At 47.2% G+C, this 19106-nt stretch overlaps 2 protein-coding genes across 14 annotated transcripts in view; both read left to right on the top strand.

The window, feature by feature from the left end:
- The window catches only part of CETP (cholesteryl ester transfer protein, plasma), a 9228-nt gene extending 623 nt beyond the window's left edge, over positions 1 to 8605 (top strand). Inside the window, exons 2-16 of the mRNA XM_010585181.1 lie at positions 618 to 732; positions 1525 to 1659; positions 2197 to 2267; positions 3354 to 3441; positions 3570 to 3639; positions 3943 to 4003; positions 4633 to 4724; positions 5011 to 5190; positions 5620 to 5670; positions 6017 to 6184; positions 7638 to 7705; positions 7826 to 7868; positions 7954 to 8023; positions 8349 to 8434; positions 8531 to 8605. Coding sequence (XP_010583483.1) covers positions 618 to 732; positions 1525 to 1659; positions 2197 to 2267; positions 3354 to 3441; positions 3570 to 3639; positions 3943 to 4003; positions 4633 to 4724; positions 5011 to 5190; positions 5620 to 5670; positions 6017 to 6184; positions 7638 to 7705; positions 7826 to 7868; positions 7954 to 8023; positions 8349 to 8434; positions 8531 to 8605 — 1373 coding nt within the window. The remainder of the gene's footprint in view (positions 1 to 617; positions 733 to 1524; positions 1660 to 2196; positions 2268 to 3353; positions 3442 to 3569; positions 3640 to 3942; positions 4004 to 4632; positions 4725 to 5010; positions 5191 to 5619; positions 5671 to 6016; positions 6185 to 7637; positions 7706 to 7825; positions 7869 to 7953; positions 8024 to 8348; positions 8435 to 8530) is intronic.
- A 2549-nt stretch (positions 8606 to 11154) lies between these two features.
- NLRC5 (NLR family, CARD domain containing 5) overlaps positions 11155 to 19106 on the top strand; it is a 52410-nt gene continuing 44458 nt past the window's right edge. For 12 of the 13 annotated variants that reach the window (XR_775373.1, XM_010583227.1, XM_010583284.1 and 9 more), the window contains exons 1-4: positions 11155 to 11227; positions 12400 to 12548; positions 15751 to 15915; positions 16454 to 16754. Coding sequence is in view for 12 of the 13 variants with exons in the window: in XM_010583227.1 (XP_010581529.1) it covers positions 15910 to 15915; positions 16454 to 16754 (307 nt within the window). In the remaining variant the exon portion in view is untranslated. Of the gene's footprint in view, positions 11228 to 12399; positions 12549 to 13086; positions 13127 to 15750; positions 15916 to 16453; positions 16755 to 19106 lie in introns of those variants that run through there. The other variant, XM_010583240.1, reaches the window with a different exon arrangement.

The following is a 19106-nucleotide window of genomic DNA, read 5'->3' on the forward strand; positions in this document are numbered from 1 at the left end:
GGGGGGAAGAATAATTAGTGCTTCTGCAATGGGTGGGAACAGCTCTGTCCCATCCCATCTGACAGAGGTACATGCAGAGGAGGGTGCTGGGCCAAAGTAAGATAGGATATTTTTGGAAGGAAAAAGTCCTGTACAAGTGTGCGCCTGAGGCCGAGGCTGGAATGGGCTGGAAAATGTTAGGAAAATGGGTACAGAAACTTCAGTCTCAGAAGATTTCCTTTGGAGACCTGACAGCTGACTGCAATACATGCAAGCAGCAACAGAGCAAAACATGGGTAAATTCAACAGCTTGTGCAGTGTAAGGGCACAGCCTCCACCTTCCCAAAATCTGCCACTAGGGTGCAGGGGGGGTGTGCGAAAGCTGTGCTTGATTCCCTGGGAATGGTCCAGCTGTAGAGCCACATATGCTGCTGTCCCCAGCTGCCATCAGCTGTTAAAGTTAGGGATTTTTTATTTATTTATTTATTTGCTCTGAAGTTACTTCTAGTGCTTCCTTAATCTAATGGAAATGCCTTGGATAAAACCCTTCAGTAGTGCTTTATTCCAGGGTGTGGACCTGTCTTTGCAGCCAGGAGACATTGCAGTTTAGTATCTTTGCCCTTTTTTTCTACCTACAGTGAACCAGGAAACAGCGCAGGTCATTCAAGCAGCTTTCAAAAATGCCAAATTCCCAAATATCACCGGGGAAAGGTCCATGCGGCTCCTTGGGAAGGTGGCTTATGGGCTGACCAAGTGAGTATCTCTGTGTCTCTGTGTTAGGGGAAGTATAGGCTGATGGAGGGGAATGGAAACCGGCCTTAGAGGAAGCTTTGATCCAGCAATTCCTGGTGAAAACAAAGGTCTGGACTGGGGCAGACACAGTTTCTGTTCTATGCCTTGCAGATAATTTGCACATTAAGGTTTAGGCTGCTGATGTATTATTTAAGAGCTTTTCTGACTTGATGGGCAGACATCGAGGCAGTGTGTAGAACATATCTCTGAAAACATGGATGGGGAGCCCTGTCCCTCTGGGCTGGAGCTCCTGGGGCCTTTTGCTGACAGATGGCGCCCATGGCACATTGAGTGGCAGAGGGAAGCCGGCCGGGGCTGCAGGAGCCACCCTTGTCAGCAGGATGTCACTTGGCTGCGCTTTGTGACAAACAAGGCTGGGTTTTGCTGTGTTACTAACTTTTCTTTGGGAACAACAAATGCAATGGTGCAAACACAGGATGGATTTCCTGCTGTGACTGCGGCTGACACAGAGCACTGCAATAAAATGGGGCTGTTCTGCAGCACGTTGCTCCGTGTTTCCTGTTTAAAGCACTCCCCCCCATACCTGAACATTGCAGGGGAGGAGCAGTGAACCAAAGCTGAGCAAAAGCACCATTGTCCCTATGGGCGGCCCCTGTGATTTGCAAAAGGTCCCGAGTCCGGAGTTGGCACAGTCCCCTTAGAGACCCCATGTCATCAGGAGCAAACCTGTCTCGCCCAGTCACAGAAAACAGCCCTGGGGTTGGGGACAAACTGGGTTTCTGTTGTTTCTAGCATCCAGGTCAACGACTTGTCCATAGAGCAGAGCGAGGTGGAGCTCAAGGAGAATGATGCCATTCACATTGCCATTAAAAACGTGACGGCCTTCTTCAAAGGGACCCTGACCTATGGCTATGCTGGAGGCTGGTTGTAAGTACCTGGTGGCTGGCTGCTGCTGAGCACCACGGCCCCAGGTTCTGCTGCTGCCCGCAGGCAGGACTTGCCCACGGCACGAGTAGATGCGGAGGGGCTGCGCTCCTCTGGCTCTCTAGCAATGGCAGCATTGCTTACTGCCTAAGCAGGACAAGATTTTATATGCCAGCAGTGCTGTTTAGCTCCATCACTGCTCTTCTTGTCTTGCTTTCTGCCTTTCTGTCCTCACTGTCACCCCTTGCGTGAGGAGACAAGATGGCCAAAGTGTACAAGTTGACTTCTTTACTCCCCTTCATCGCTCTGTAAACTGAGTGGGGAAAAAAGGGGCTTAATGCTCCCATTGTCCTAAGTGCCACTAAGGTAGTGGTTTGCAATGATTTAAAGCCAGAGTATCTGAGACAGGCTGCTGCGTTGTGGGGTTTTGCACACCACAGTGCAAGGACTGATGTGAGAGGTGTTATAAAACCCAGCCACAGTCAGGGAGAAGCTGCTCCCAGCATGGGTTGCTAAATGTCCTCTTTTTTGCTGTTGCAGTTTGCATCTCTTTCATTCAGTTGATTTTGAAATCGAGTCTTCCATTGACCTCCAGATAAACATTAAACTGAGTAAGTAACAACTGGGGATTGCTAGCTGTGGGGAGTCTTTGTGTGCGTGCTTCCTCCAGAGCAGCAGGATGGACCGGGTGGTAGGCAGCGAGCCCCGGCTGGCTCTGCTCACCTCTGTGGGGATTGGACAGCATCCAGAGGCTGGAAGTGGGTCTCTGCTCCCTGGGGATGGCAGGAGACACAGGCTAGGAAACAACGTGGCCCTCAAAGACCTCATAGTTTTAACAGATCAAGCAGAGGAGGCTGGTATAAATCATTTCAGCAAAGTAATGCTGATTTACACCAGCAGCAAGCAAAGAATGGTCTGGCCTTCTGGGCTCTCTTCAGTACCAGCTTTTCATCTCCTGCTGTTCAGGATGACTTGTTAAAAACATGGGGATGTTTCATAAGAGTGAGCCAAATAAGGGCTTTGGTGCAGGGGGTTTGAATGTCCTTATAGTCAGCTTTTTCAGCTGTCTCCAGGTCAAGGCCCAAGGTGTGCTCTGGGAAGTGAAGCCTCTTCCTTGGGAAGGTCAATAGACTTAGACTAGAAAGGGACAGAGACAAACTACACTCCTCCACCTCCCATAAGGGATGAGAGGGATGTGGGTTATTACGTGTGCCTCAAAATACATTTTCCTGGTGAGCGCCCAGGGGGGAGAGCAGCATGAAGCTCTCAATGACAGTATATTGCAACTTCCAAACTTTTTGCAATACAACTTAATTACCTCCCCACTCTGGTTTGTGGGTTGCACATACTGCCCAGGTTCTCCTGGGTGATGTTAGGGGACAACCAAGTCCCTGACGATAGGAGCTAGCAAAGCTGGCAGGTATCCAAATGAAGTGTGAAGAAGAGTGCCCAGTAGACTAGCTTGGCTGGAGCTGTGAGCTGAAACCCTCCATCCAGGTGCAAGGTAGCTGCACCTTTCCCGACTTTGCAGAGTCCTGATTCTTTTGGAAACATCCCCGGGGAGGTGTGGGGAACCCCGGCTGCCCCTCTACAGTGATGTCCTGCTCCAGGTCTGCAGTGTCTGCAAAGTGCACTCATCCTTCTTGTCTCAGTAGCAAATTAGCTTTTTTTTTCTTTTTTTCTTTCATCCCATGCAGTGTGCCAAAAAGACCAAGTGGCTGCCGATGCCTCAGACTGCTACCTGACTTTCCACAAACTGATGCTTCATCTCCAAGGAGACAAGGAGTGAGTGTGCCTCTCTTCAAAATCGGGCTTCACTTGCCCAGCTGCTGGTCCCTGAGCACTTCAGCCTGACCATTGCCCACCATGGGGATCACTGGGTGGTTCTTGACCATGCTCCCTGTCTTGCACAGGCCGGGCTGGCTGAAGCAGCTCTTCGTGGATTTCATCTCCTTCACTTTGAAGCTTGTTCTCAAGAGCGAGGTAAGGTCAGCTGCCGCCTGTGCATGGAGGAAAGGTTGGTTTGTATGCTACACACTCCTCTGCTCACATATGTCCACAAGATAATAGCAATATAATTTTAGTGCTTGTGAAAAATAAGACAAATAAATAGAATCCACAAAAAAACCAGCTTGGATGAAGTGAGAGGTTGTGCTGACACTGGCATCTGTGATGGTGCTGGACTCTGACCAACAGCTCCCAGATCTCACCATGAGGCTCAGGTCTGCTCCACAATCCAAAATCCTAACCCCTGCCTTTGATTTTCCCTTTCTTTTCCTCTTGTAGGTGTGCAATGAAATAAATTTTCTTGCCCAGGTGCTGGCAGACTTTGTACATGATTTAGCAGGTAAATATCCTTGTTTTTTCTGCTTTTTTTATGTGCAACTTTTGACATTTGAAGCCCAGCAGGACAGTAGCCACACCCATCAAAAAAGTCCTTCAAAAATATGTACGGGATCCTAAGCCTGCAGACAACAGCAAAATAAACCTTAGCAATGTTATATTTTGAATTTTCTGTATCAGGTTGGTTTTTAAGAGTGATTGCACTGCTTAAAAGACACCTTACAAACTGAAATGTATTTCTCCTTCATTATGTAATGACCAGAGGTGCAGGATAGCTGCAGGACTGGTGTCAGCTAGAACCGAAGCATGTATTGGAGCACTGGGGCTGTGATACTACAGCATCTGTATCTGCCTGCTGAAGATTTTCCCATGGTTCCCAGTCCCAAATATCAGGGAAAAGGAGCAAAATGTAAAACTGGGAGTAATTACCCCTATTTCCCAGTGGAGAATCTGAGTCAGTGAGCATCAGCAGGATCAGCACTAGCACACAAAGGAGTGGGACCCCCACAGTCCCATCCCTGTGTCCTTTTATAACTCCCAGTCACCTTCTGCAGCAAGCCCTAAAAGCGACTGTCACAAGCTCTGGTTAAAGTCATGTTTCTGGTGTGAGGTTTTTGTGTTTTCTTCCTGCAGAAAATTTTGTCCGGGATGAGGATATCGGTGTTGATATCTCCCTTGCATCAGTTCCTTTAATAAAAGCAAATTACCTAGAATCACATCACAAGGTAAAGTAACCCAGGCTGCTGAGAGACCAGAGGTTTTCTGGTGATGATGTTCACTGGACGGCTGGGAGGGACTGGTCCCTTTGCTGCCATGCAGTGCTGCTGCACTGCAGCCAAAGGTAAGTCTGCAGTGTGGGCTGATGCCAGCCTTTCGCCCAGCTGAGCAGCCTGCTCTCTGCTCCGAGTCTAACCAGCCAGGCCTTTGCCTTGCAATGAAAACGCAAGTGTTGACATTTTGTCCTGTCTCCCTGCTGCTTGTCATGGCAAACATGCTTGCTTTCCTTTAAAGGGCCTTGTCCTGTATAAGAACTACTCTGATGTCTTCAGTGACTCTGTTTTCTCCCCATCGCTGCTGACCGAGTCCCGAATGCTCTACTTCTGGCTGTCTGAACACATCCTCAGCTCTCTGGCTTCAGCAGCTTTCTTAGATAAGCGCCTGGTATTGACCATCAGAGGGGAGAAGTTGCAGGTAATTTCAGAGGTGGTTCCCTCCTTACCTCATACATCATATTTTGGGGAGAGAGTAAAAAATTCTCTAAATACTGGGGTTTTTTTGTGAGACCTAGTTTCTGTAGAAGATAGAAATCTATAGTCAGACACTACATGTGATCCTGATCAATAACTGGTGTCTTCTTAGCAAGTATGTGCTACCAGGTAGTGTTATCCCTTAGAGTGGTAACACCAGCTGACAGAAAATTTGTCTTCTGAGTTGTAAAGCTATATGATTTTCTGTGGGAGTACTGAGGCAGAAAGGGGGTGAATTTAGGAGGAACTCAGCCATGTCTCTGAACTGGCCATGAGCCACACTTCAGGGCTCTGGCCCATCCAGCCTGCATCAAGGCTAACCATAACCTTGTCATTCATTTTTCTACAATCTGTTTCTGGTTTGTTTCTGAAGGCACTGTTTGAAATGGAAGACACGGAAGTGCAGCGGAAGGCAGTGCAGATGGTAACTTTTGGTCCTATTCAGACCATTTTTATGTCAAATGAGGAACTTTTCAAATGGATTCAGTTGCATTGTAACATCTTGTGTCCTTCCCTTGACAGCTAGTCTTGGGTGGGCCTGATGGGGAAAACCAGGGACTGATGGAGAAACAGTTGTGCTTTGCAAGGAGGATTTCTCCACCCTCCATGCTGGCACAGCTTTCCTGAAACCTGGCTGAGTTATTGGGCTTGTGTGAACTGGAGGCGGAATTGGGGACCACAAAAGGGATGCAGCTGTGTGGCAAGTTGGCATGAAATTGGGGTGTGGTGTGGAAAAAGCCTAACTCTTCTGTTGCTCCTTACTTGACCAGATTTTTCAAGGCACCTCCTATAACAACTCTGTGGCCAAGGTGTGGAGTCTCGCTCATCCCCAAATCTCTCTTCAGCCTGAAGGGACAGTTGTGAAGTCCTTGGTAGCAGTGGAGGTCAGCATCTTTCCCACTGGAGAAGAGCCCCTGATGGTTCTGTACATGGAGAAGGTCAGTTCTTGCTTCTCCTGAATGTGAAGACTTTGGGACAGGCTCTGTCCAGAGTCTGGACCACTCCTGGTGCTCTCAGGGACAGTAATGGCAGGGAGCACTTTGGGAAGGGTGGGTGGCTAAACCATGGGAGGTGGAGAAGGCATTTCAGTTCCTTCTAACACTCCCATCTCTTCCCTTGACATATGAGGCTGGGAATGATGAAGGTGACTGTGTTGGCTCAATACCTCCTCTATTAGGCCAGTACATCGCTGGTGTGCAAGGTCGTAAGAGCAGCACTGGAAAGCTCTGGTGAGCCCCCACTAACCTGTATCGGACACAGTGAAACTCCTTTAGCTGAGGTATTTTAGGAGAGAATGAAGGCACCATGGGAATGTATTTATTTTGAAATCTCCTCATTCCCAAATTCTCCCTCTGGCCCCCACTTAGAGGATGGTTGTCTCTGAAATGAAGATACAGCTCTGAAAAATGCGAAGCTCAAAATATAACCTTTTCCTCTACGTATGCCTGTCTGACAGTTCCTGCTTACACTGTGTTTTACCCCAAACTGCTTTATACTGAATCTAAGAAGGCAGAAAAAAGAAATGCCAACAGCCTTGCTGTTAAGGGTGACATCACAAGAAAGCAGTATGTTTGTCCAGCCTTGTAATTATGGGCTAGTACAGACACTAAACACTGCACAAAAGCAAATCCCTGCCTGAAGGTAGACCAGAGTCTTTAATTTAAAGGTTTAAACTGTAATAGAGAATAATTCCCTCCTGCCCTCTGCAAGTATCCCATGTTAGCAGGGTGTTACAGGGAAGTACGCACAGCTGGGTTTTGTGCTCCAGGTGATATCTTGAAATAAATTTCTGGTAGGACTGCAGAAGCACTGAACTAGAGGTGGTCCCTAAAATTGTGGCTCTCAGGATGTGATCCGCTCCTGGTCTGCCAGTCCCCTTGTTGTGACCTGCAACTGGATCACAAAATGCTCCTTTTAAGTGAATGTTTGCATACAGGCAAAAGCAAGAAAATGAGCCTAAATGGCCAGAATTCAGAGGTTGCTCTCTTTTTTAATTTCGTTATAAATGGAAACACTATGGTAAGACTACTTGTGGTAGCCCTGGCTACCCTGGGGCTATTGTCTCCACATCCATCTTTCATGTAGAGATGTATGGTCATTGGGAAGCAACACCCTACAAAACCATTTCCTTCTTTATGCAGGATTTGGTTCACAAAATGGCAAAAGCATCAGTCGTGTGGATGGGCCAGTCTAGAGCCCCACAGGCTGAGGCTGTGGGCATCAGGGGGGAATTCGTTGCATGCAAATGGAGAAGGAAAATGCTGACCTTCTCTAGTAATATCTGGAGGTAAAGCCAGAAGGATGTTGAACTCTGGGTCATAGGAAGTAAACCAGAATGTGCTATAAGGCAAGATGAGCTACATCTCAACTCTGCCATTCATCTCTGTGCAGGAAATCACGGTCACTATCCAAGCTGCCTATGCGGAAAAGAAACTCATTTTGCACCCTTTGGACTCCAGGTCGGTACTGTGGTGTCTTGTGGGTTTCATTGCCCCTTTTAGCCCATGTCTGAGAGCAGCACAAAGAGGATCTCTGCAGCCCTTAGGGACTTCTTTACGCCCTTTTTTTCTTCCCTTCAGGATAGAGTTTAAAGTCTTTAAATGCACAGCTGATCCAAGTGGGGTAAGTCCTGAGAAAGTATTGTCTAAGCCATTTGTGGCTAAATGATGTCTTAAAAACCTTTTTGTATGAATTTTCTTGCTTTCAGAATGACACATCCATAAGAAACTTTCTGCAGACAATGATCTCGGTTGTTGGGATCCCAGAAGTGATTTCAAGTGAGTTTTCCCTCTGGGGAAGTGCCAGCCTACTCTGTAAAGCATCTAACATCAGATCTCCCAAATCTAAGCACTGAAAAAATACATCAATAACCCTGACAGCTGGGGGAAACACATTACTGATGCGAATTTCTGCTGGCTTCACTTGGGGAATAGGGAACCCTTTGTAGATGGCTGGGACAAAGGAAAAGTGAGTTTCTGTCAGGCTGAAGGTCATGGCGCGTTGAGGCACAATTAGCTTTTGGCAACAGGCAGACAAGGTACATGATAAGCAGCAAGCCGAGACAGCTGTACCTGTAACTGGCTGGGTTTACTGATTCCATAGGGATCGAACAAGCTTTGACTTCACTGATGAACAGCAAAGGGCTTCATCTATTTGAGATCAGAAATCCTGAGATCATCACAAGAAAGGTAAGCAGAGTTCAGACACACCTGACTCTCAAAGCCCTTCTTAGGAGTGTGGCATAAACTAATATAATACTTTTCTTTTTTCTCCTCCTTTTTTAGGGATACGTAATTGTACAACTTGACTTTAGCTTCCCGAATCATTTGCTGCTTGATTTTCTTGAGAAAAGATTATAGAGCTGATCTCTTCATAACAGAGCACAGGAACTTGTGTACAGACAGAAAGACCATGTGTGAACCAATTAAAAGACAAGCTGATTTAAATCAGCTTTGGTTGAATTTTCTTTCCTTTTCCTGAGAAATGCTCCAGTTTCTGTGCAATTGTACTTCCATGCGGCCTTTCCTCTGCAAAGATCTTGAAGTCTGTACCTCTATGCATGCTACTTTTTCAGGATCTTTAAAGAACTTGTGTGCTTAGGAGTAAGGGTTGGACTCCTGAAGTGCTTGGGCTCTGGGTTAGCACTCATGGGTGGCAGCAGAAATGGGCTTTGCCCACCTCTTGGGGTCTCTGTTGTTATGTTTGGGAAATGTAGCACCTTTTGTGCTGATCCTCAGTTTCATTTCTACCATGAGCCAAGAGGCTCCTGATTTTGACAGACATTTGCAACTCAAATGACACTACCAAACTCCAAGTAAGCTCAGAACTGGTTATGCTGAAAGTAAATGGGGCATGAATTTACAGCGCGGTACTGTCCTGGTTTCAGCTGGGATAGAGTTAACTGTCTTCCTAGTAGCTGGTACAGTGCTATGTTTTGAGTTCAGTATGTGAAGAATGTTGATAACACTGATGTTTTCAGTTGTTGCTCAGTAGTGTTTAGACTATAGTCAAGGATTTTTCAGCTTCTCATGCCCAGCCAGGGCACCTGACCCAAACTGGCCAACAGTGTATTCCATACCATGGGACGTCCCATCTAGTTTAGGAACTGGGAAGTGGGGGGGGCAGGGATTCGCCGCTCGGGGACTGGCTGGGTGTCGGTCAGCGGGTGGTGAGCAATTGCCCTGTGCATCATTTGTACATTTCAATCCTTTTATTACTACTGTTGTCATTTTATTAGTGTTATCGTTATCATTATTAGTTTCTTCTTTTCTGTTCTATTAAACCGTTCTTATCTCAACCCACGAGTTTTACTTCTTTTCACGATTTTCTCCCCCATCCCACTGGGTGGGGAGGGAGTGAGTGAGCGGCTGCGTGGTGCTTAGTTGCTGGCTGGGGTTAAACCACGACAGGTACAATAACGGAGAGATCTCGTGCCCTGGGTACTTTCTTTACAGAGCCTGTAGACTGTTTGTGGAGCTCTAGGCAAATTATTATGCCCATGTTGTTGACACAGTGGGAGCAAACTTGAGAAAAGCAATAGAAATGATAAGGAAGCCAAAGAGATTATAAGAGAAAGTGTGTCTAGTCAGACAGCAAGTTCCTGTTCCTTCCTACTACAGTGCAATAATTTATCTGAAGTCAGTCAGTTATTTTCCTGTACCAATTCATGCTTCCCATTTTTTAATTTATCTTTTCACTTGGAAGAGGTTTCAGGCAACAAATCTAAGACTGTAATGGTGATCACATTAACAAAGGCAGAGGATGATGTTCTCCCACACAAAGTGATATTAAAGTTGGGGCTTCTGCAAAGACCCTTGCAAGGCTGGTAGCAGGATGGCCTCAGTTTCTCAAGCTTCCTGGGCATGGCGGTTGCTCCCTCCACATTGCCATGGATGTCCTCCATGGGGAATGAGCCAGCTCCTTTCCCACCCTCAATGCCAGAGGCCACTGAGCTCCCCCAGCACCTCCTTCCTCCACATGACTGCTGGGTTTAACATCTCTTCGGTGGTCGTGGTGCCAAGGCTGGTGGAGGAGAAGGCTGGGGCACACAGAGTGGGCTAAGTTTACAGGTTGCTCAATGGCAGCCAAGGAAGGTTTATCTTACTGGATCTCAACCAGCTGCCTCTGTGACACAGCAAGAGCCAAGTGGTGTGAAAGGTGTGACACTATGCTGTGCCCAACGGTGGCCTTGAAGAAGCCCTGGTGCAGTGGGCAACTTGCCACCTCCCTTCCCATCATTGCCTCTGCTGGCTATTTCAGTACTGGCTAAGGGCTCGTCCATGTTCCCTCCTGCTCTAAGCCACCAGTGCTGAGGTGACGTTTTCCCTCTCTGCATGGCAATGTCTGCTGAAGACTATGGGAACTGGTTTCTGTCAAGCCAAGGCCCTCTGGTCCTCCTGAATGACATCCCACTAGAGTGATGAGCATTAATAAAGAAGAAATGGCAGAAAAAAAATGCCTTTTTTCTGCCTTGGAGGTGCCTTGCCCCCCTGGGGGGAAGGTGTCTGCTGGGGCCATTCAGTGGGGACAGGCTGTTGGAGCTGGGCATGTCGGCTGCCCTTGCATGGGGGAGCGGGAACTCTGCTGAAGGGGGAAGAAGCAGGAAAGCGGTCAGTGGACCCCCAGAGGGTCCTGACCGGACTCCGTGTGGGGGCTGCAGCGCCCACCACAAAATGGTCCGGGAGCCCCCCCCCGCCGCCCTCGGCGGGTGCTGAGCGGCATCGCGCCTCGCCGTGAGCCCCTCCACAAAATGGCAGCCCCCGCGCGCCACCTGCTGGGCGCTGAGGGGAGCCGCCGAGGCCGCATGCGCCTCGCCGAGCCTGGCGCGGAGCCCGGCGCGGCGGTCTCACGTGTTTTCCCGGCAAAGCCGCTTCGCGGTCGAGCGGTTTCGATTTCGCGGCGGCCGCGGGGGGGCGGCACTGAGCTGCGGCTGTCACCGCTATTGGGAGCGGGCCGGGACGGAGGGACGGACAGCCAGCCGGGTGAGTGCGGCGGGCGGGAGGAGGCGTCGTGCTGGGGCAACCCCATGAGGGTCTAGATTTGGGGGGGATGGGGGGTCTGGCTGTGCTCTTTGCTTCCCCACGTTGAAGTCTAAAGTCAGAAATGTTGCTGGAGGTGACTTTTGCTCCCAGGTGTTGGGAGCAAACCAGTATCGCAGCTTTTACTAGCTGGAACAATGTATGGGAGGCCATCAAATATGAGATTGGGGATTTTTAGGCACAGAATTTCTAGTTTGGCCGTAAAGGGGTTGCATTGGTAGTGCTGTGACAGTTTCTGGTCTGGCGGAAACACCTAGTGGGAGGTGTGGTGGGCCATGTCTGGGCAGGAATGGTGGCAAAATGGGGCAGAGCGCTGCAGTAGGCGCTGCCTGTCGCCTCCGCAGCTGCTCCTCGCCGCCCGTGATCCCTCTCCATCCACCCCCGGTTCTCTCAGAGTTCCCCCATCCCCTGCGCCGTGCTCGAGGTAACACAACCAGAGGATGCGTTTCTATCTGGAGATGTGGGTGTTGCTGGACCTGGTTGGTTGGGGGTTTTTTCTGATAAACAAATTTTGAAATGGTGCAGCACGCCATCCTGCCTTGTCCGGGACTTGGCTGCAGGCTGCATCTGGTTTTCCAACGTAGCTTCTCTGGCATCTAAAGAAATATTAATAATATTTTATTGTTTGTTGCACCCTATCTGGCTAGATCTGGAGGTCTCTGTGAATACAGTTCTATCTAGAAACCTGAGATTTTTCCTCCAATCGTTCACATCTACTACATTCTCGCTTAAACCTTGTCCCCATTCTAAAAGAAAGGCAGGTTGCTTTTTTCTCGTAGATATAATGGAAATGGTTAATAAATATTTCCCCATGTGCCAGAATAATCAGATGTATGCATATACATAAAAATACTCCCATTGCAAGGGCCTTAACCACGACCAAGTCAGATTTTACTCCACAGAAAGTGTTTGCCCCTGAGTCCCATTTCTTTGGATGCTCCCCAAAAGCTCTACCTAAATTATCATCTAGTTATAGATTTTAGAATAGGATAACACTCTCCTGCTGTTCTGGTTGGGTATTTTTGCTCATCTGACTGTTTTTACCACAGAGAAGTTGCAGTTGGGGAATTCCTAGATCCTTTTACTTTCATTTTGCTCTGTCTCCTGTTCATCAGGTCCCAAAAGCCACCGAAGGGCTGTGTGCTTGAGAAGAGTAATGGGTTAGGAAGTGAAGAAATCAAGGCAGTGGACATTGTCCCCCAGCTCCTTTGTTTTGTGACCCCCACTTTGTTTTCAGTGCTGCTGCTCTGTTTCTGGGCTTTTGGTAAGTAGCACATGCTCCTCAGAGCATACAAGAAGTTGGTAGATTTGCAACAAGGAGCTTCACATTTCGATTTTATTTTTTGTGGCTGGGAATGGCATGAATGCCAAGTTGGGGAGGCGAGGGATAGTTTTGCAATGTGTTTTAATGGTGTTTCTGCATTTGAAGGGCAAGGGGAAGGGTCAAGGCTCAAAGGTTTTGTGGCTCTTGGAAGGTTTTTGTGCTTTGTTTTGAGCTCAGAGGCATTTTAGTGTAGGTCACTGCCCATTGTTTCTGATGGTCTTATTTAGCAGTGCAGTAGTAGTATAGGAGCTGTGCAGTATCGCCTGAGCTTTCATCTAACTTTTCAGTGTTGTTTTGTTCTTGAATGAGTCTTTCATTAATTCACGAGTCTAGTCTTTGCCTGAACAGCTTTCAGTCTTAATTAGCATTAAGGTCTGATATTTTTATTTACTTTTTTGTCATAGTTTAACCCCAGCCAGCAACTAGGCACCATGCAGCTGCTTGCTCACTCCCCCTGCTCCCAGTGGGATGGGGAGGTGAATCGGGAATCGGAAAAAAAGTAAAACTTGTGAGTTTAGGTAAGAATTATTTAATAAATAAGTAAAATAAAATGTAATACTAACAATAGTAATAATAAAATATAATAATAATAATGAAAAGGAATAAAATAAAATAATAATAAAACCAAGAAAAGGCAAATGATGCGCAATGCAGTTACCACCTGCTGACTGATGCCCAAACAGTGATCTGCGCCTCCCAGCCAAATTCCCACAGTTTATACTGAGCATGACATTCTATGGTGTAGAATATCCCTTTGGCGAGTTTGGCTCAGCTGTCCTAGCCGTTCTCCCTCCCAGCTTCTTGTACACCTGCTTGCTGGCAGAGCGTGGGGAGCTGAAAAATCCTTAACTTAGGATAAGCGCTACTTAGCAACAACTGAAATATCAGTGTGTTAACAACATTATTCTCACACTAAATCCAAAATGCACTGTATCAGGTCCTAAGAAGAAAATTAACTCTATCCCAGCTGAAACCAGGACATTATTTAATATGGTCTTATTGAGTAGGTAGTTCTTGGTCATCAGGGGAATAAAGTCAGGGCTTTGTTTCTGGTTTTGGCTGGAGAAATGTAAAATGAAAATCTCTAAAGGTTGACTGATGAGGCTGCTGGGACATGAAGTTTGTGCAGGAAGCCCTGTTATTTTGCAGTTGGTTTAAATTTGAAATGTTTTAATTTTCTTTTTTTTAAGCTTTCCAGTTAATTTAAACATTGTTTGCTTTGGTTTTAATGCATGTGTTACTATTGGCATTCTTTATTTGTGTAATTGATAATATAAAATGAATTTAATAATAAAATATTTTGAATAAAAACTTGCAGAGTCCGTTCCAGTAAGGTTCAGAGTTTCCATTTTTGGCATCATGGAAATAGCCTGTGAGGAAAACTGATCCTGGCTAAGCCCAATTTTCTTAGCATCTCACCAGGAACTTTTTGGTTTTTCTTGTTAGAATAGTGAATGACAGACATTAGAGAATTTTTACAAACTGGGGGTTTTACCCACATTTTGATGGATCCCAGAGCTGTTTATGTAACACATCCTGAAAGCTTGATCTGGAATGGGAAACTGGGTAAAGTCTTTCATGGAGTGATACTGTATTAGAAGAAGAAGAATTATATGGTGATGCTGCATAATAACCAACTTTGACATGGTTTTGACCTGAAGATCCAGAGATCGCTTTGCTCTTACTGGATGTCTGCTTGGCTTTAGAAGCGCAGGAACAGAAGAGACTGATTAGGACCTTTCCGTCTAGTCCTCTGCTGTAGCACTCAGTCAAGTCACATCCCTTTGCTGCCTTCATTTGGCTCAGTCTCAAAACATCCAAGGCTGTTCAGAGAGGCAGTACAGAGAGGCCAGAGAGTGGTGCTGGGTTATGGGGAAGGGGTATCCTCTTAAACATGAGCAGGACAAACATCTTGAGCAATCTTGCCTCCAGTGCTCCAACCTGCCGCCTGCTTTTTGGTTTGTCTTCAGCTTACAGGTGCACGCCATGCCCAGCAGTGATGTGGGGAGGTGATGTTCATTCCACGCAATGTGCTCCAGGGAGTGGCATGGCTCTGCTGTGAGGTCACTCCAGCACAAGTATAACTTTCTGATGAACTAGGAATTGTGTCTGCTCAGATGGCAAGTTCTTGGCTCTTTCCATCAGAGTGCCCTTCTGTCTTCCACTTCTGTTTTGAGTTCTTCCCTTGGCTCTATAGAAATCTCCCACTTTCCTCCTTGGCCAGGTCAAGAAGGTGGGAAAAATAAAAAGCCTGAAGGCCTGTGGCTTACTTTTAGTGTAGATACCTGAACGGTCAGTGTGGAGAGCATGTCTGGGGAGTGAGGGGTGAACGCTAGAGCAGGTGGGCTCTGCAGCACAACTTCCCCCGTCCGTCCATCCTGGTGGTGGTAGGGTGGCTGCTGCTGTTGGGTTGGGAAGGTGTTTGCTCAGAAAATGGCAGTTACTGGGGAACGGCACTGTGTACACCAGCCTCATTAGGGATGAAATTATTCTACCCAACAGGATGCTACCACTCAACAGCATTACCGGCTTTTTGCTGAACTGGGTTGGTCACTGTCCTGTCCTCACCCCATGTAAACTCAGGTGTTACAGCAGCTGTGGGAATTTTTCCCACACCACACAGAGTGCAGCAGTCTTGGATCTGTAAGGACTGCCCTCTCTAGATGCAAGACAAGAAGACAAGTAGTTGCGGGGGCGAGGAGCACGGAGGCTGCTCCCTGTGTATTCTCTTTCTCAGCCTTTCTGCAAACATGGTGATGGTAGTTGTAGTTGGAGCTGGCTTTCAACATCAGCGTAGGCAGTTGTCTGCTGGAGATAGCACGGTCCTGATGCTGCTGTAGCCTGGGCTGGGGCTCTGCTGTTGGAAGTTTGGAGGCATCCAGGATGGTAATCGCTTTCCTCGTCCCTTTCCCTGTGGTAGGAGTGGTTGGACACCAGCCAGCGCCAGCTGCAGTGCGGAGAGTAACTTCTCTTTGCCATCTCTGCTGAGAGGTGGTGGGGCTGGCAGTGGCACTGGTGGCCTTTTCAGGCCCCTGCACCTGAAACTCTTGCAAGAGCTATGTAGCCTAAGAAGATCAGCTTTTCATAGTTTTTCGGGTGTGACTTTCATATCTACATCTTGCTCTGTTGTTATTATCCCTAGGCACCGCACCAAGTGAGGCAACTGCATATAGGCATGCACCATGCCTTGGGATGTCGCTGTATGCTGAACCACTGCCACCAGCAGATCAGTTCCTTGTCAGGGTATGGAGGAGAAGCCACCTTTGCACTTGACAACTGAATAGAGGCTGACAACACAACAATGCAGGTAGGAGACCGTATGTGTATGGCCTTGCCGTGGGAAGGAAGTGGCAGTGGAGGGTGACAGTGTTACCAAAGCAGAAATGAGTTGTTCATCCCCACAAAACGAGCAGCAAGAACAGCTGCCTCGCCCTTTGTGTAAGGAAATAACTTGCTCTTAGAGTAGTACGCCTCCCCAGAGGTCCTGCTGCATGTGGAAAGTGCCTGAGATGTTATATTTCGCACATGGCCACTGCAGCAATACAGATGTCAACAGATCTTCTCCCTGGCTGATGCCAGAGAGACTGACTCCTGTCATTTGCTCCTGTCCCTTGCAGTACCGCTGCATTAGGCACTGTGCAGACAAGCACTGCGGTCCTTGCACCGTATCATGGCTGGGCTGGGATTTGCCACACAACACTGTGAGAGTAAGGCAGATAAATTCTGGGGTAGAAAAGCAGATCAAGTCATCAAGGGCTGTGCTGGCTGTTCAACAGCAGGGCTGTGTGGGTGAACATCTCTCACGCCTATGCCCATTGCTACCCTTTCTGGTTTCATCCCTCTAGCCCCCATTTCAGAATGATGATCTAGACCTGGAAGCAGCCATAGTACATGCCCGCCCCCAACTATTGGAGTTCCTCAGTCACCATCCCAACTGGCTGCTCACGACTTCCCGGCGCTTCCTCCCGGGGATGGTCCTGAATGGCCTGGATGGCATCACCGACCACAAACAAAAAGTCTCAGTGCTCCTTGACCTGCTGGAGAAGGCTGGTCCTGCCACCTGGAAACAGTTTGCACAGTCCCTCTGCATGGAGTGCAACCTCCCTCTGGATCTGGAGATACTGCTCTTAAGTTCTGCGGGAGAAGGTAATGGAGATCGGGACAGCTTCCTCTGGACTGTATCCAAACACAGCCAATGCCTTGGCCTCCCATAGCCAACAGACCGGTCTAGGCAGTGAGACCACCAGTGCTCTCACTTTCATGGTCAGTGCCTCGTCAGTGAGAGGTGGCAGTCCTCTCCATGGTGTCCAGGCAACTACAAGCCTTTTTAACCAAGCCACTTCATTTAAAAAATGATCTGACTTTCCTTCTGGTTCACCCTGTCTGTCTTTCAGCATAATCTCTGGAATAAGATCAGTCCCTCCAAAAATAGTTATTGCCAGCAAATAGCAATAGTTCACATTTTCAGATGTGCTTTTTCACTGCTGCTACACCTTGCTGGTGTTGGTGGGCACTTTCTTTGCTCTCTCAATAAGAATTGGCATGATTTGAGGATGGAGGGTTCTGTGGACCTTGTGGGAACCTGCATGGTCATATCATCTGGATTCCCGAATTGGAAGTGTCCCCCAGGACAAAGTCACTTTGCCCAGAGAGAAAATAGTGTTTTTGAGACACTAATTAAGTCTATTTGAAATGTGGGGAAAAAGGTGTGATGTGCTGTAGGGATTCCTGTCTGCTTTTTGTGAGAGTGGAGAGCGTCACAATAGCTGTGAGAGAGAAAACATTGATGCAATAGTAGCTCAGGAGTTTCTTGATGGCAATGGTTTTCTTAATCAGAAAATTTAGCTTCAGTCCATATTTCTCGGTGAGAAAGCTTATTTTGCCATGTTTTCTCTTCCAGATTTCTTGAAGGAGGGTTTTGAAACTGCTGAAATTTGTTTTATTTTTTTCTTGGAAGCACAACTTTTGGCTTAGAAATGTAAGTGGAGGTAAAAAAAATTAGACATAAAAAGCCAAAACCCGTAAAAATTGTGCACCTGCTCTCAAATAAAGCTGAGATGAATTTTTTTGATAGATTTAATTGAAGAAGAAAAAAATTCTACCTTTTGTTCTGTGGTTTTTTTAATTGCTATTTTTTATTCTCCTGATCCAGAAAGGTGAGAAATACAGAAGTCTTAAAATACTCATACCACAAGAAAACCCCTTCCCCATGTCTCTTATTAGCAGCTGGAGGCAGTGGCTTTAGAGAAAATAATGTGATCCATAAAGAGTGCAGTCAATACACTGCGTGTTATGTTGCAGACTATACACACAGTGTGCACGTGCTCTCCTTTATGAAAGCCTGTGGCACCAGCTAAGCTGCACCTCTCCCTTACTGGGTTACTTATTTGGTTATTAATTCTTTTTGGTTAACATCATACTTCACAGGAAATCTTACACAATGAATCCTTCTCAATGGTACTGTCTTTTACATCCTGCTTGCAGTAACTTGTTGTTACTTGGTAACAACATGCAGCAGCAGTTACTTTTGCAGAGTTGAAATGGGGGAAAGACCAGGCAAGCAACAGAGAGCAAGGACTGATGGGGACTTTCTCTTGGGACTGAAGCTGAAACAGATTTCAGCCTTTTAATGCTGTGGCATATCATAAAAGAAGATGTCTCTTAAGGTTTCGGAGTTGGCTTATGCTGATTTAACTGTAGTATTGACAGTTTGGCATCACTGATCCTTCTGAAGGTGAATTGCTTTTGGTTTTCCTCTCAGGGTGGCTTTCAGTTAACCTTGACCCTCTGCATAGCTGTATGGTTGTAGGGGCTGTCCCAAGGGCAGGAGTTGGTGTTTTGGAGAAGGACGATACACGACCACACTTTAGAGTAGTGAAGCAGTCTTAGGTTAGGCAAGATTAACCATTAGATTGCCTTAGCTGAAATGACTCCTAGGGAAAAGAGTTTCTGTCTGCATGGTGAGCGGGACTGGAGAACTGATGTGGGCTAAAACCAACCTGAGGGGCAGCCCAAGCAGTGCTCGGGATGAGTAGTGGAGAAATAGCGTGATTGAGTCTTCCAGCAGCAGAACTGTCTTACTTTGCTTTACATGGCACATAGGGCAAGAGTCAGGATACTTGAGCTGTTGAATGGATTTTGCGTGAGGCTGTGGTGCAGCACATTTGCCCATTTGAAGCCTTGTTCTTTGTTGCTTCATGCTGATGCTAGAGCTAGAAATACCAGAATACTGGCCTGCACTGGGAAACACTGGAAATGACAGTGAGAGGAATTACTGTATGAAGGCTTCCCATCTGATTTTGGAGAGCAATGCTTTCAGGAATGAGTTTATCTGAACAGAAGAGTCCTGGTGGTATGCGGACTTCTGCGTGGCCTGAGCAGGATCTGCCTCTGAAGCTCTGTGAATGTTGTCTGTGGGGCTGGCTGTGCTGAGTGGGGTTTTGTGGCAGCTTGAGCCATGCAGTGAGTCAGAAAAGGCCCTTGACTGGGCTGCTAAAT

The sequence above is a fragment of the Haliaeetus leucocephalus genome, unplaced genomic scaffold (genome assembly GCF_000737465.1).
Source record: "Haliaeetus leucocephalus isolate CR32 unplaced genomic scaffold, Haliaeetus_leucocephalus-4.0 Scaffold92, whole genome shotgun sequence".
NCBI lineage: Eukaryota > Metazoa > Chordata > Aves > Accipitriformes > Accipitridae > Haliaeetus > Haliaeetus leucocephalus.